General features: G+C 40.2%; 1 protein-coding gene across 2 annotated transcripts; it reads right to left on the reverse strand.

Annotated features, from left to right (window-relative positions):
* Positions 1–120: 120 nt before the first annotated feature.
* On the reverse strand, positions 121–10,302 carry nek2 (NIMA-related kinase 2). Of its 2 annotated transcripts, none has more exons than XM_017455955.3 (10): positions 10,055–10,302; positions 9,158–9,269; positions 7,491–7,708; positions 6,489–6,729; positions 5,785–5,867; positions 5,543–5,669; positions 4,843–5,047; positions 3,076–3,130; positions 1,741–1,817; positions 121–737 (listed from the first exon to the last, which is right to left on the reverse strand). In XM_017455955.3, exons 2-10 carry the CDS (start codon positions 9,251–9,253, stop codon positions 541–543), a joined length of 1,299 nt encoding a protein of 432 aa, XP_017311444.1. In that variant the 5' UTR covers positions 9,254–9,269; positions 10,055–10,302; the 3' UTR covers positions 121–540. The 2 variants fall into 2 exon arrangements, with proteins under 2 accessions (XP_017311444.1, XP_017311442.1); XM_017455953.3 differs by lacking the exon at positions 10,055–10,302 and adding an exon at positions 9,376–9,787.
* Positions 10,303–11,221: the final 919 nt, after the last annotated feature.

Genomic DNA, 11,221 nt, shown 5'->3' on the forward strand with positions numbered 1-11,221 from the left:
GGGGGTAGTGAAGAGATCGAGTCTCTTCAGCCTACATGAGGTGGATATAAACTTCTGGCCTCGACTGTAACTACGCAATTTTTTCAATGTTTGAAAAAAAAAAAACTGCATAGTAAAAACTATTGTGCAAGAAAGTGTTTTCTTCTGATTTTACACAATAAAATGTACAAAAAATTTTCACACTACTAAAAATAAAATTAAGCACGAACATGCACACACACACACACACACACACACACACACACACACACACACACACACACACACACACACAGTACTCACGTTCTCAGAAACACACACCTAACATTAAATTCAATTATCCAGTGTTGGACCTTTGGCCAAATTGCACTTTCTAAAACATAAATAAAATGTCTTGAAATCCTTGATGTTAAGCTGTAGGAAAAGGCATGAGCTCAAAACAAGGCCAAGATTTCCAGCTAAGGTTGATTCTGTTTCCTGTAAGGAATCTTTCTACAAGGCTTTCAATGCAGCCTTCAGTAGATGCGTCATTCCTCAGGACGGGTTTACAGTCCGTCAGGGTTAGCGAATACCCTGCATAGGCCTGCACTTCAGTGGATAATTCCTTTCCGCTTGTCCTATATTAACCGCCTGCAGTTTCTTGACGAGCACGCGCTCCTGAGATCTGAAGCCGACTCTCAGCTCGGGCCACATGTTCTCTTTGCTGTCGCCTGCAAAATGGACTTTCTTCTTTCCGGGTGATGTGTCCTTGCTCTTATCTGCAAGTCGAGAACAAACGTTTTTAAGCATCACTCACGTGCAAGATGGAAGTGAACAGGAACAAAGCACTGGGGGGGGGGGGGGGGGGGGTACAAGAACATGAGGGGGTGGAGCGAAAAGATTTAAAGTAGCACTTAACTGCCCATTCAATATGGACTCGAAGAACATTTAGGGGACTTATTTATTAAAGCCGAAATAAAGCCGCTTGATGTTTCCGCGCTTCGTTTTCTCAATGCTCTTCTCCCTCCTCCCTTAAATACTGGATAAATTTGAAAAATATTAAGTGCGTGATACCAAGCACTGACTTTAAAAACAAAACAATGTCTGTTAATGGGCATATGAATAGCTTAATTGTCTATTTGTGTTTAGACCACAACATTGCTGAATTGAATCCAATCCATCAGCTGATGGTGATGATAAACTAACAGCAGCTGACAGTAATTGTGCCGGTATGATTTATATTAATGCACTTGCTCTAATTTTGAGTTTTTCTTTTTGGAGATGTTAACAGTCAACACTTGGGACCAGAAAGAAGTGAAGCTATAATTAAGTTTTCCAACCCGTTAAAGAAAAAGTCTTCAGGATAGAGAGCACTTGTGGGTTCTCTAGAACATGACACGCTGTGTTTTTTGTATTAGACAGACAGACAGTGCAATAAAAGTATTTAATTTCTAACTTGGCTGAAGGAGTCTGATCCATAATTATGATTTTAATGTTGAGTAAGAGATTCATTTTAAGACTGTGAGTAAATATTTAACAACTCGGCAGCCCCGCTGGAGGATTTTGGATTCTCTACAGTTGTGAACGTCAATTTGTGGCCCATTTGCACTCAGTTTATTATAGTTATTAAAATCATGTAAAAAGAAAAAAAAAAAACACCAACAAAAAAAACAAAAGACATAAAAACACATAGCACAATCAAAAGAACATTCATGTACACAAGCCATGGTTAGCTGTTCTCTGTGTTCAGAGGGTGCAGCGGCTTCCGTTTCACCGCCATACCTCGGTCTTCTGTAAACAGTGGAGTCTGCGCCCTCTGCTGCCTCAACCCATTATACACCTTCATCAAACTCTCTGCTCTGTGGGGGGTCAGGGGAAGAAAGAGAAAACATTATTCCCATTTCGAACAAATTTGAATAATTCATTTTGCAGCAAAAGTGCGACACTGGTAATGTATTAATTGGAAAACCTTGTCGTACTCCTGTGTCTGGAGTACGACATTTTAATAGAGAATATTAAAACGAATAGTGGTGAAAAAGAGTACGAAAACCTCACTTGACTTGAGTGAACATATTGATACAGTACTAGTAACTCATCCGAGTAAAAGTAGTGATCGAGTAAATTACTCAAAACCTAAATACTCGGTCATCTGGTTAAACTTTTACGTCAATAGCCGATAGATCCAATCTGACAATGTTCTATTCTCTATTCTGCTCTTATATTAACTAAATATAGGGTTGATTTTCTTTTTAAAAACTCTGATTTAAAAAAAAAAAAAAAAAAAAAAAAGAACCCAAAAAACTATTATTCAATTCCATTCAAAAACGTTACAGTAAATCATGTCCTCAATTTACTCTACAGTCGCAAATCAGGTTTAAGGTCGCCATTTACAGATTTTCAGCTGTTTGAAATGAACAAGTCGAACGAAAGCAATTTAAATAGTTCGACACAAATGCTTCAAGTGGTTTCTCCAAATTCAACTGAAAATGCAACTTCTGGCTTCTCCAGTCTCAAAATTATTCAACCACCGGAATTGGATCCCTCACAACAGCACAAATATGCAAGACGGGTGTTGTCTCAAGCGCACCTGACGCAACTAATCAAGGGCTTCATTAGTTGCACCAGGTGTGCTTGAGCAGGAAAATGTATGAAATACCTGGATGGAGCAGCAAAAAAAGAATTTGGGGGAAACCACTTGAAGCATTCGTCATGTCGAACTACTTCAATTGCTTTTGTTGGATGTCTTCATTGCAAACAGCTGACAGTCTGTACATTGACAATAAACCCCATTTGCAATGGGGGTCGAATCATTTTGATCGCAACCGTATGACCTCGCAGAGAGTACATGTAGTCACTTTCCACCTTCTGACTAACAGCAACCTGCAAGCACAAGTCAACATACAGGCCTGCACACATTCTCTCTCTCTCTCACTCACACACACACACACACACATACACACACAGAGATCTAAAGATTAGGGGTGGATCCATTTGAATATTGCTTCCCCCATTATTAATTTTATAAAAGTAGAAGTTGAATTAGAGAAATGATGTAAATTTTACGTATGCCCCAACGGTCTCTATCTCTGGCACACGAACGGTCTACAAAAGGTTTACCTGGCCAGCTTCTCGTTTGTTAGTCTCTCCCTGATGCACAGTTCCTGCTCCTTCTCTGCGAGGGGAAGAGAAAACGTGAACGATTAAAGTGTAGAACAATGCAGGATCTGGCTGATGAGTGTCAGCGTGTACAAAAGATAGTTTCTTTGTAAAAAGGCAGCCAGCAAATCAGAGCAATGGGTACAGTAGAGAGAGAGAGAGAGAGAGAGAGAGAGAGAGAGAGAGAGAGAGAGAGAGAGAGAGAGAGAGAGAACTGCATTAATGACCCCATTCTGATCCACACTCATCACTTGTTATCTTCACAAGGGGAACGTGTTCGAGTTCAGGCTCTGGATTTGAACCCTATTAAAAACATTTGGTCTGAACTGAAAGTGACATCTACTTGTGTAATACTAACAATATAAATGAGCTTGAAGCATTCTGTATGTAGAAATGTCCATGATGTTCTACAAGTGTCTTCAAGTTGTTCGACATTTACAGGAGGAGACTCAGTGCTGTTATTGTTTCCGCACCCCGCAAATATAGAAAGCCGTCAATAATTCTGGAGAGGACTGCATTATAATATTACAACATGACAGCTATTAGTTTAGCCGGTCCCTCCAGGATTTCTTGATTTTGCCATCACAACTCAAGGTAAAAATCAAGAGAAGTCTGCAATACTCGGAAGAGCTTGGAATTTTTTTTCTGAACAATCTGGGAAATTTCAGAACGCACATTCAACCGAAGCCCTCTCCAATTAATGTGTGGGGAACACGAGTACAGCTAAAAGGACTCATTTACCGACAAACATCACGGAGAAAGACCATGCAGAACAATTTCACCAATTCAAGTAGTGTTTTGCAAAAAAAAATATGTAAAAAAAATAAAAATAAAAAAATAATAAAAAAAAAAAACACCAACCCCTGCAAGCTGCACCATAAATTTTCACAAGAATAAATAAATAAACAAAAACAAAAAATAACCCATCTACGAAATCCTGTACGGACTGTTTAGCTATTCCAGCAGCAACACTTCGATTAAACTAGCCAGCTAGCGTTATTTAAAGTTATTTATTTTAGGACACTATTAGCTAGCTTATCTAGGTTTAGCTAACCTACCCCAGTGACAGTCCCTCATTACAATGCTGTTTTTTTTTTTAAAGCCTAGTTAGCTTTGGTGTACAGAAAAACCTAGTCAAATTTTCCATTTAATTGAAATACTGAATCACATACAGATATAACAATTATAATTAAAGCGATTAAAAAAATAAAATAAATAAATAAAAATTAAAAAAAAAAAAAAAAAAAAAAAAATCACACAAACTAGAGCGATGTTCTACTCAATATCGCCGTTCTACTGAAACTCATCCCGCGGCCGAATCGCAGCCGTGCAGATATTCAGTACAACGACTGCGTGTGATGTTGCTTTTACTTCTATTACTAAGAAATGTGTATTGAGTAACTGACATGACACACTATATGGCGAAATATTCTCTCTCTCTTTTTATTTTTTGCTAAGTCAACGAAACTAGTTCCCGAGGAAGCCGCAGCTGGATAGAGCAATGCCCGTTGCCATGCCCGTTGCCATGCCAACACGCTGACTGACCGACAGCCCGCATTAAGACAGCCCTCACACTGAGACTGTAACAAACTGCTGCTAGAATTGGAGTTTTACATAGCGGACCATCGGCTCTCTCGGGAGGCCGCTCGACCCAATCAAATTAGTGGACCGAAACTAACTACTGTATAATTAAGCACAATTAAGGTTATAACAAAGAATTATCCTTACGCTCCAGCCTCTCTTCTCGCTCCTTGAGGTCCTGCTCACGCTGGCGTAATGCCTGCTCCTTCAGCTTCAGTTCCTCCAGTTTAGGCTGCTCCGGCTCAGATGACCCCCGCTGCTGCTTCGCCTGAGCCGCCTTCTGCTCCTGAGCCACGTAGGCGGAGATCAATGAGCTCTGGAGGATCGACTCTACCGAGGGACGCAGGTAATCCTGACGACAGAGTCGGGCGGAACGAGAGACTGGTGTGAGCGGCAAGTATTCCGAGGGGATATTTATATTCAAATAAATCAACGTGTCTTGTCCGGACTATAAGATTATTTAGCCTTTTAACACGTGGAGCATGCTGCAGAATTCTCTAATCGGATCGGTCAGAACGTGTTTCTTCGTTTTCTAGAACAGCAGCTCTGATAATAGTTCAGGATATAGGTTTATACTAAATGTGCACATTCGAATAGGTTGTTGTGGCTTCCATAGTAACAGCTAATTCACAGGGTATTTGGATAGTAGAATATATCATCTCAGCCTGGTATTAAGGAGGATTAAATAATGAATAAATAAATAAATACATGTTAAAAAAAGAAAAACTTTTGTAACTGAAGCATTCTGTAAGGAAACGTTTATGTAAGGAGTCTCCACTGCTTTTCACCCTGCAGCAAAACTGAAGAATTTTTTATTTTTAAAAAAAAATTTAACATCTAAACAGACTTTTAGATGCAGCATCCTGCACAGCAGCGTGTTCAGCTCATCCGAGTATCGGTACGGAATCCTCCTGAACTTCCCCACATTGATCTTCTCGGTCAGTTCCTCCTGGTTATAGGCTGTGAAAGGGGGTCTGCGAATAAAAACAAAAACAAATAAACAAACAAACACCCCACAAAACGTACAACCTCATAAGAGGCCGTTATACTCCGAAATACTCGATGGGGAATGAAAGTCTGAATACTCACGACAAAGCACAGAGCTCATACAGCAAACATCCTAATGACCAGATGTCGGACTTTTCGTTGTAGGACATGCGATTCATTTGTTCCTGTGGGCAAAACCAGCATACGGTCACTACTAGAGTAACGCGAATGGCGAATAAAAACAAATGAAAGAACCGTAAAGACATTAAAGCTTCCTGACGTCTAAAATGAAGGATGTCCAGCTCCCACTGCAAAAGTTCTGGACCGAGTTTCCCAAAAAGCATGGTGACATTAAGGTCATCTTAACTGAGGAGAAACAGAGTGTTCATTGTGATGCTCACGCGACCATTTAACGATGATCCTCGCGCCGTGATGCTTTGAGGAAACACGGACCTGTTCGAATTACTCGGGGACACAAATGTGTGTAGAACATTTGGAAGGACCGAGAGACGGTGTTTTGTTTGCATGGGACGTGGGAGTAATCTTTAACCGAAAGGACGGCACTGTAAGAATTCACTTTCCATACTCGTTTGAGTGCAAGATTAGAGAGTCGAGTACGCAGCACGCCTGGAATACTTACAGGAACTTGCATTTCATTTTTACATGGTAACATGGCAAGAATAGGAAAGTCCAACCATTCAAGTTCTTGGTGCTGGGGAAACTGAAACGCGTCTAATGTCCAAGAGCTCTCTCTCGATTTAAAAATAATAATAATAATAATAATAATAATTTTGTGCCTTACTTACCGGTGACATGTAATACGGAGTTCCCACAAAAGTTTTAGCAAAGCTTGTGTCGTGTTTAAGTATCCGTGCCAGGCCAAAATCTCCAAGTTTTATGTTCTGCCTGGCATCGAGGAAGATGTTAGCAGGTTTCAGATCACGATGAAGGACGGTGCTGCCGCCATCATTTCGGCCATGACACTCCTTTAGCGCCAGAGACAGCTGAGCCATGACGCGCAGGATGAACTCCTCCTCCAGATATCTCCTGTGCAACAGCAACACACGATTCTTTAGTGTTATTATAAACATCTCACAACAGAATAAGGAATTAAACACAATGGGGCATTCTGTCAGATGCAAATAATCAACGATGAGGTGGTGTGATGTCATGCAGCCTGATGTGACCGCCAATCATGCGTCATTTTTCAACGACAGCATGTCCCGAAGTCTTTTATTCCTCTTAAAAATCACAGCAAATTGCCAACAAATAAAACGTTTTTATTGATTAATGGATGACGCATCATACATTTAACTAGTCCTCTTTTTTTCACCAGTATGTGGAGCGTCCACCATACAAGTCCCTGTGAATGAGTCGTTTCCATAGAGACTAGACCATGTTAGGATTAATATAAATAAACTATAAACTTTAGAATACAACAACAACGCTGTTATAAAAATAAACACTAACATGACCAACAGGGCAATATTCAGTTTGAATATTAAACTGCCTAACTGTTAATTATTATTATTATAATTTAATTTAGAATCCACGTTCATTACAAACGAACAGCATCATGGGATTAGGTTCATGTGACGCTCCTTGAAATTTGTCCAGAATAAAATGCATCGGAAGGTAGGTGACATTACGCTTGGACAGAGCCCACCTTGTGAACACATATAGTCTGCCTCCTTTCTCCAAAACGGATCGGAAGGGTTCAAGCTAAAACGATACACACAGAATATTTCCGTACATCTCATAGCGAATGCTTAATATGCCACGATGACCGGATACATGTACGCAGTTACCTCTCTTTAATGCACTTGGTTATGAGTGTGGCCAGGTCTCCACCCTCGCAGAACTCCATCACGATATACAGCGTGGCGTTGGTGCGGTCGATGATGCGGTCGTAGTACCTGACGATGTTAGGGTGTCTCAGCTCCCGCAGCAGGTTCACTTCCGACACCAACATCTGCTTCTCCACCTCGGCCATGGTGCCGTAATCCAGCTCCTTCCACACCAGGATCTAGCAAACACACACACACACACACACACCTTTAGCTCCATTGGTAATGAGAACATTGATTGTTCCTTTGTTTTTCCTCCATCTACCAATCCATCTTTTAATCCACAGACAAGAAACACAGGTGATGGAGGAACTTGATCCAAAAATGTTTAAAAATCAACAAATGTAAAATGTTCTATCCTGGGATTTTTTTTAATACCGCTGCATTGTAATGAATCTGTCGGTCATCTGTTTTACACAGTGTTCTCAATTATTATTATTATTATTATTATTATTATTTTTAAAGATGTTTTTTGGTCTTACGAATATGTAATTGCACATAAAATGGAGAAGAGTTTTTAAAACATGACAAATTAATTCAATCAAGTTACAATGTCCTGTAAACTCGGGGTGTGTGCGCGCGCGTGTGTGTTAGGTTTCCTGTTAAAGACCTAAACATATTTAGGTCTGCAGATTTACAGCACTGAATGAAAAGAAAAGGAGACTGCGAGACAGTGTAAAACTGGGATTTGGCAGAGTTTTTTTTATTTGTGATCGTTGCGGCCAAAAAACGCTCCATTGTGAAGCAACTTGCAGAGGTTTTTGTAGTTTTTTTGCGTAAAAACTGCTTGAACTGGCGAAATCGCAATCGCGCAAAATTGTTTGTCGCGGTGCTGTTTGTTGGTAAATGAGACCTTTTAGCTGTACTCATGTTTACCATGCACGAATCAAAGAGGTACTTTGGATGAACCCATGTTGTGATGACGTCACAGGACACGTCTCGGCCCAAAACTGGGCAAAACCGCAAGCTAATCTGAACATTGCAGAGTCCGCTTGATTTTCCCGTCCATTTCTGCGATCGCAAGATCGAGAAATCCTGGAGGGACCGGCAAATGTGCTTATAAATAACAGTGCTGTTGAATTCTTGTATCTGATTGGTCAGAAGATGTTGATTAGGTAAGTTTCTATAACAGCAGCAGCTCAGACACTGGGACCTGTATGGTGGACGCTCCACATAAAAAGCCTGTTATTTAACCTAAAAGCAAGATTATTTCTTAATTAAGTAACATAACCAAAGGCTCAACTCTACCACAAGAAACTTACCAAAAACAAAGTGTGTGTGTGTGTGTGTGTGTGAAGACAAACTATTTAACAACAGGGTCTCTATCTAAATGGAAACAAATTACACCTCATTAAACTGTTCCTTTAACCTAATATATTCATGTAAACTCGTCTTGTGTGCGTGCGGTGTGTGCGGTTAAGCAGGACACGGCGGTGTGTGCGGTTAAGCAGGACACGGTATGGAGGCGTTTTCTGGACGTTGTTTTTGTTACAATAACACGATAATCTTCTGTAAAGGGTTACATTCCTGGGTATTTCACTAGCATTAGCGAACACGCTAACTCACCAGCGCTACAAACACAAAGCAACCACAAACTGAACCCGGGTCACTGGGGCAACTTTAATTACCTTTCCGTCGGATTTTCTCCGAATTTTCTGGCATTTTCCGTACGAGCCGGAGCCTATGGTGCTGAGGACTTCGTAATCCTCCGTGCGGGACGGCATTGTGGCAGCTACAACACTGAAACAAAACAAAACAAAGCTGAAACGTCTCGAGGAGCAGCGGAGCGTTGAATTAGTGCTAACACTACACTAACTGCACAGCTGGACACAGTCAAAGTACATACCTTAATCTTATACAGCCGTCCCCGTCCGATAACACCGTTAAAGATTTATTATTAAGAACACACAGTCTAATTTACTCGAGATAAACCTGTTCCAGCTCTTCTACTGACAGCAGCCAAAGTTGAGCAGGCCGAATCTCAAACGCCTTCCTACGCCCTATACAAGCACACTACTTAGAGTGTTAAAGTACAGCTCTAGAGACCTGTCGCAGTGCACACTACAACCGATAACCAGCAGTTTGAGACCGAACCCGCAAGAACGATTTTTAAACTGCCACTCAAACCTGGAATTTTGATTGGCTTACAGAGCGACGCTGGCGACGATTTCATTGGTTGAAAGTAGCGAAACAAACGCCGCAGGTTACCTAGCACCAGTAACCTACCAACCGGATTTCACCGCGAGCGCACGCGGGACAGGAGTGGGCGTGTCGACACTTAAAGTGTCGAATAAAGTGAGAATAGTGATGGATCTAGTTCGGATCTTTTTACTTACTCGGATCTTTGAATCTCGTTCATGAACGAATCTTTTTTTCGAGTCATTTGGTTCATTTCAGCAGAATATAATTAAATTGTTATATGTTAAATTCCCCAACACATCTAGTACTTAATAAACTATCAAATAAAGTATAGGTTAATGCAGCCAAGGATGAATTATGACAAACAGGAGTGATTCATTCATTACTTAGCATTAGGTCTTCAGGCTATGCAGTCCGTTAGTTCACTTCCCGATCCGATTCGTTCTTTTTTTTGTCACGTCTGTTCCCCGGAAACAGAAATGATTAGTGCAAGTCTCGAGTCGTCGGTTCGAATCGTTCGTTCGTTCATTCCGTGTCCGGTACTGCATGGTGTATTGCCTACGCGGCGGTCACCGAAAGAACGAACGACTCGAACAAGAAGACTCGAGACATGAACTAATCATTTCTGTTTCCTGTACAGAACCCGTCGAGATGTTTCAGCGCATGCGCGTTCAAGACAAACTGAACGAATCACTCCGAGTCAACTCGTTGTTCCCGAGTCATATTAAAGATTCGTTCAAAATGAACGATACATCACTAGAGGAGAGTTCAATCCGTTTTAAATGGAAAATACGGAGGTCGAGTGGATCGGCTCAAAGATTCGCTCAGAGCAGGAAAAGTCTATATTTTATAAAATGTAGACTTCTAGATGTTTCTGTTGAATTATTTGAGTCATATGATAAAAGAAAACAAACAAACCAAACTAAAACCCGAATCTGTATAACTGATCTTGTCGGAAAGCAACTAGCAGAGTTGCTAATTATTATTAAATAATAATAATAATAATAAAAATTAATTCTACTCATCTGATATGAGCCTGCTTTGAAAAAAAAAAAACCCCTTTACCTCCTTATTCTTTACTCATGAACACGTTTGTCTTGATCCACAGATCTTTCTAATTTCATTTGAAATGTGGGATTGAAATTCACTGAAACATGTTTTTAAAGTTACCCTCATGAAAACCAAAAACTTCATAGAAATGAACAAAGCTCTTTTTTTTGTTTGTTGCCTACACAAACTATATAGTATATCTCTCATTAACTTCAGTACAAATATAAACATGTGATTTATACGTTTTTTTTCCCCCAAAACAAAACGATCACTACACATTTTATATATAATTAGACTTTCATGAATTTTACACGAACATTACACATTTAAATAACATTAGTATGGAGTACTAGTATAGAGGGTTTAAAAAAAACAACAACAAAAAAAAAAAACACGCACATTATATACATATAAACAAAAAAGGACTTGGACAGCAAATGTATTATGAGCAGGCATTTGGCTTTAACAAAGGCAACCTTACACAAGTACGTCAATGGGGACTC

This window comes from Ictalurus punctatus, chromosome 25, assembly GCF_001660625.3.
Source record: "Ictalurus punctatus breed USDA103 chromosome 25, Coco_2.0, whole genome shotgun sequence".
Taxonomy (NCBI): domain Eukaryota; kingdom Metazoa; phylum Chordata; class Actinopteri; order Siluriformes; family Ictaluridae; genus Ictalurus; species Ictalurus punctatus.

What these genes read in the sequence shown, in the direction of transcription:
- nek2 (XM_017455955.3), bottom strand. Translation starts at nt 9,253, where the DNA reads ATGCCGTCCCGCACGGAGGATTACGAAGTCCTCAGCACCATAGGCTCC. An exon ending in TATGAGCTCTGTGCTTTGTC is followed by an intron (nt 5,670 to 5,784) that starts GTGAGTATTCAG and finishes TTTTATTCGCAG; the next exon opens with ACCCCCTTTCACAGCCTATA. An exon ending in ACTGTTTACAGAAGACCGAG is followed by an intron (nt 738 to 1,740) that starts GTATGGCGGTGA and finishes CTCGACTTGCAG; the next exon opens with ATAAGAGCAAGGACACATCA.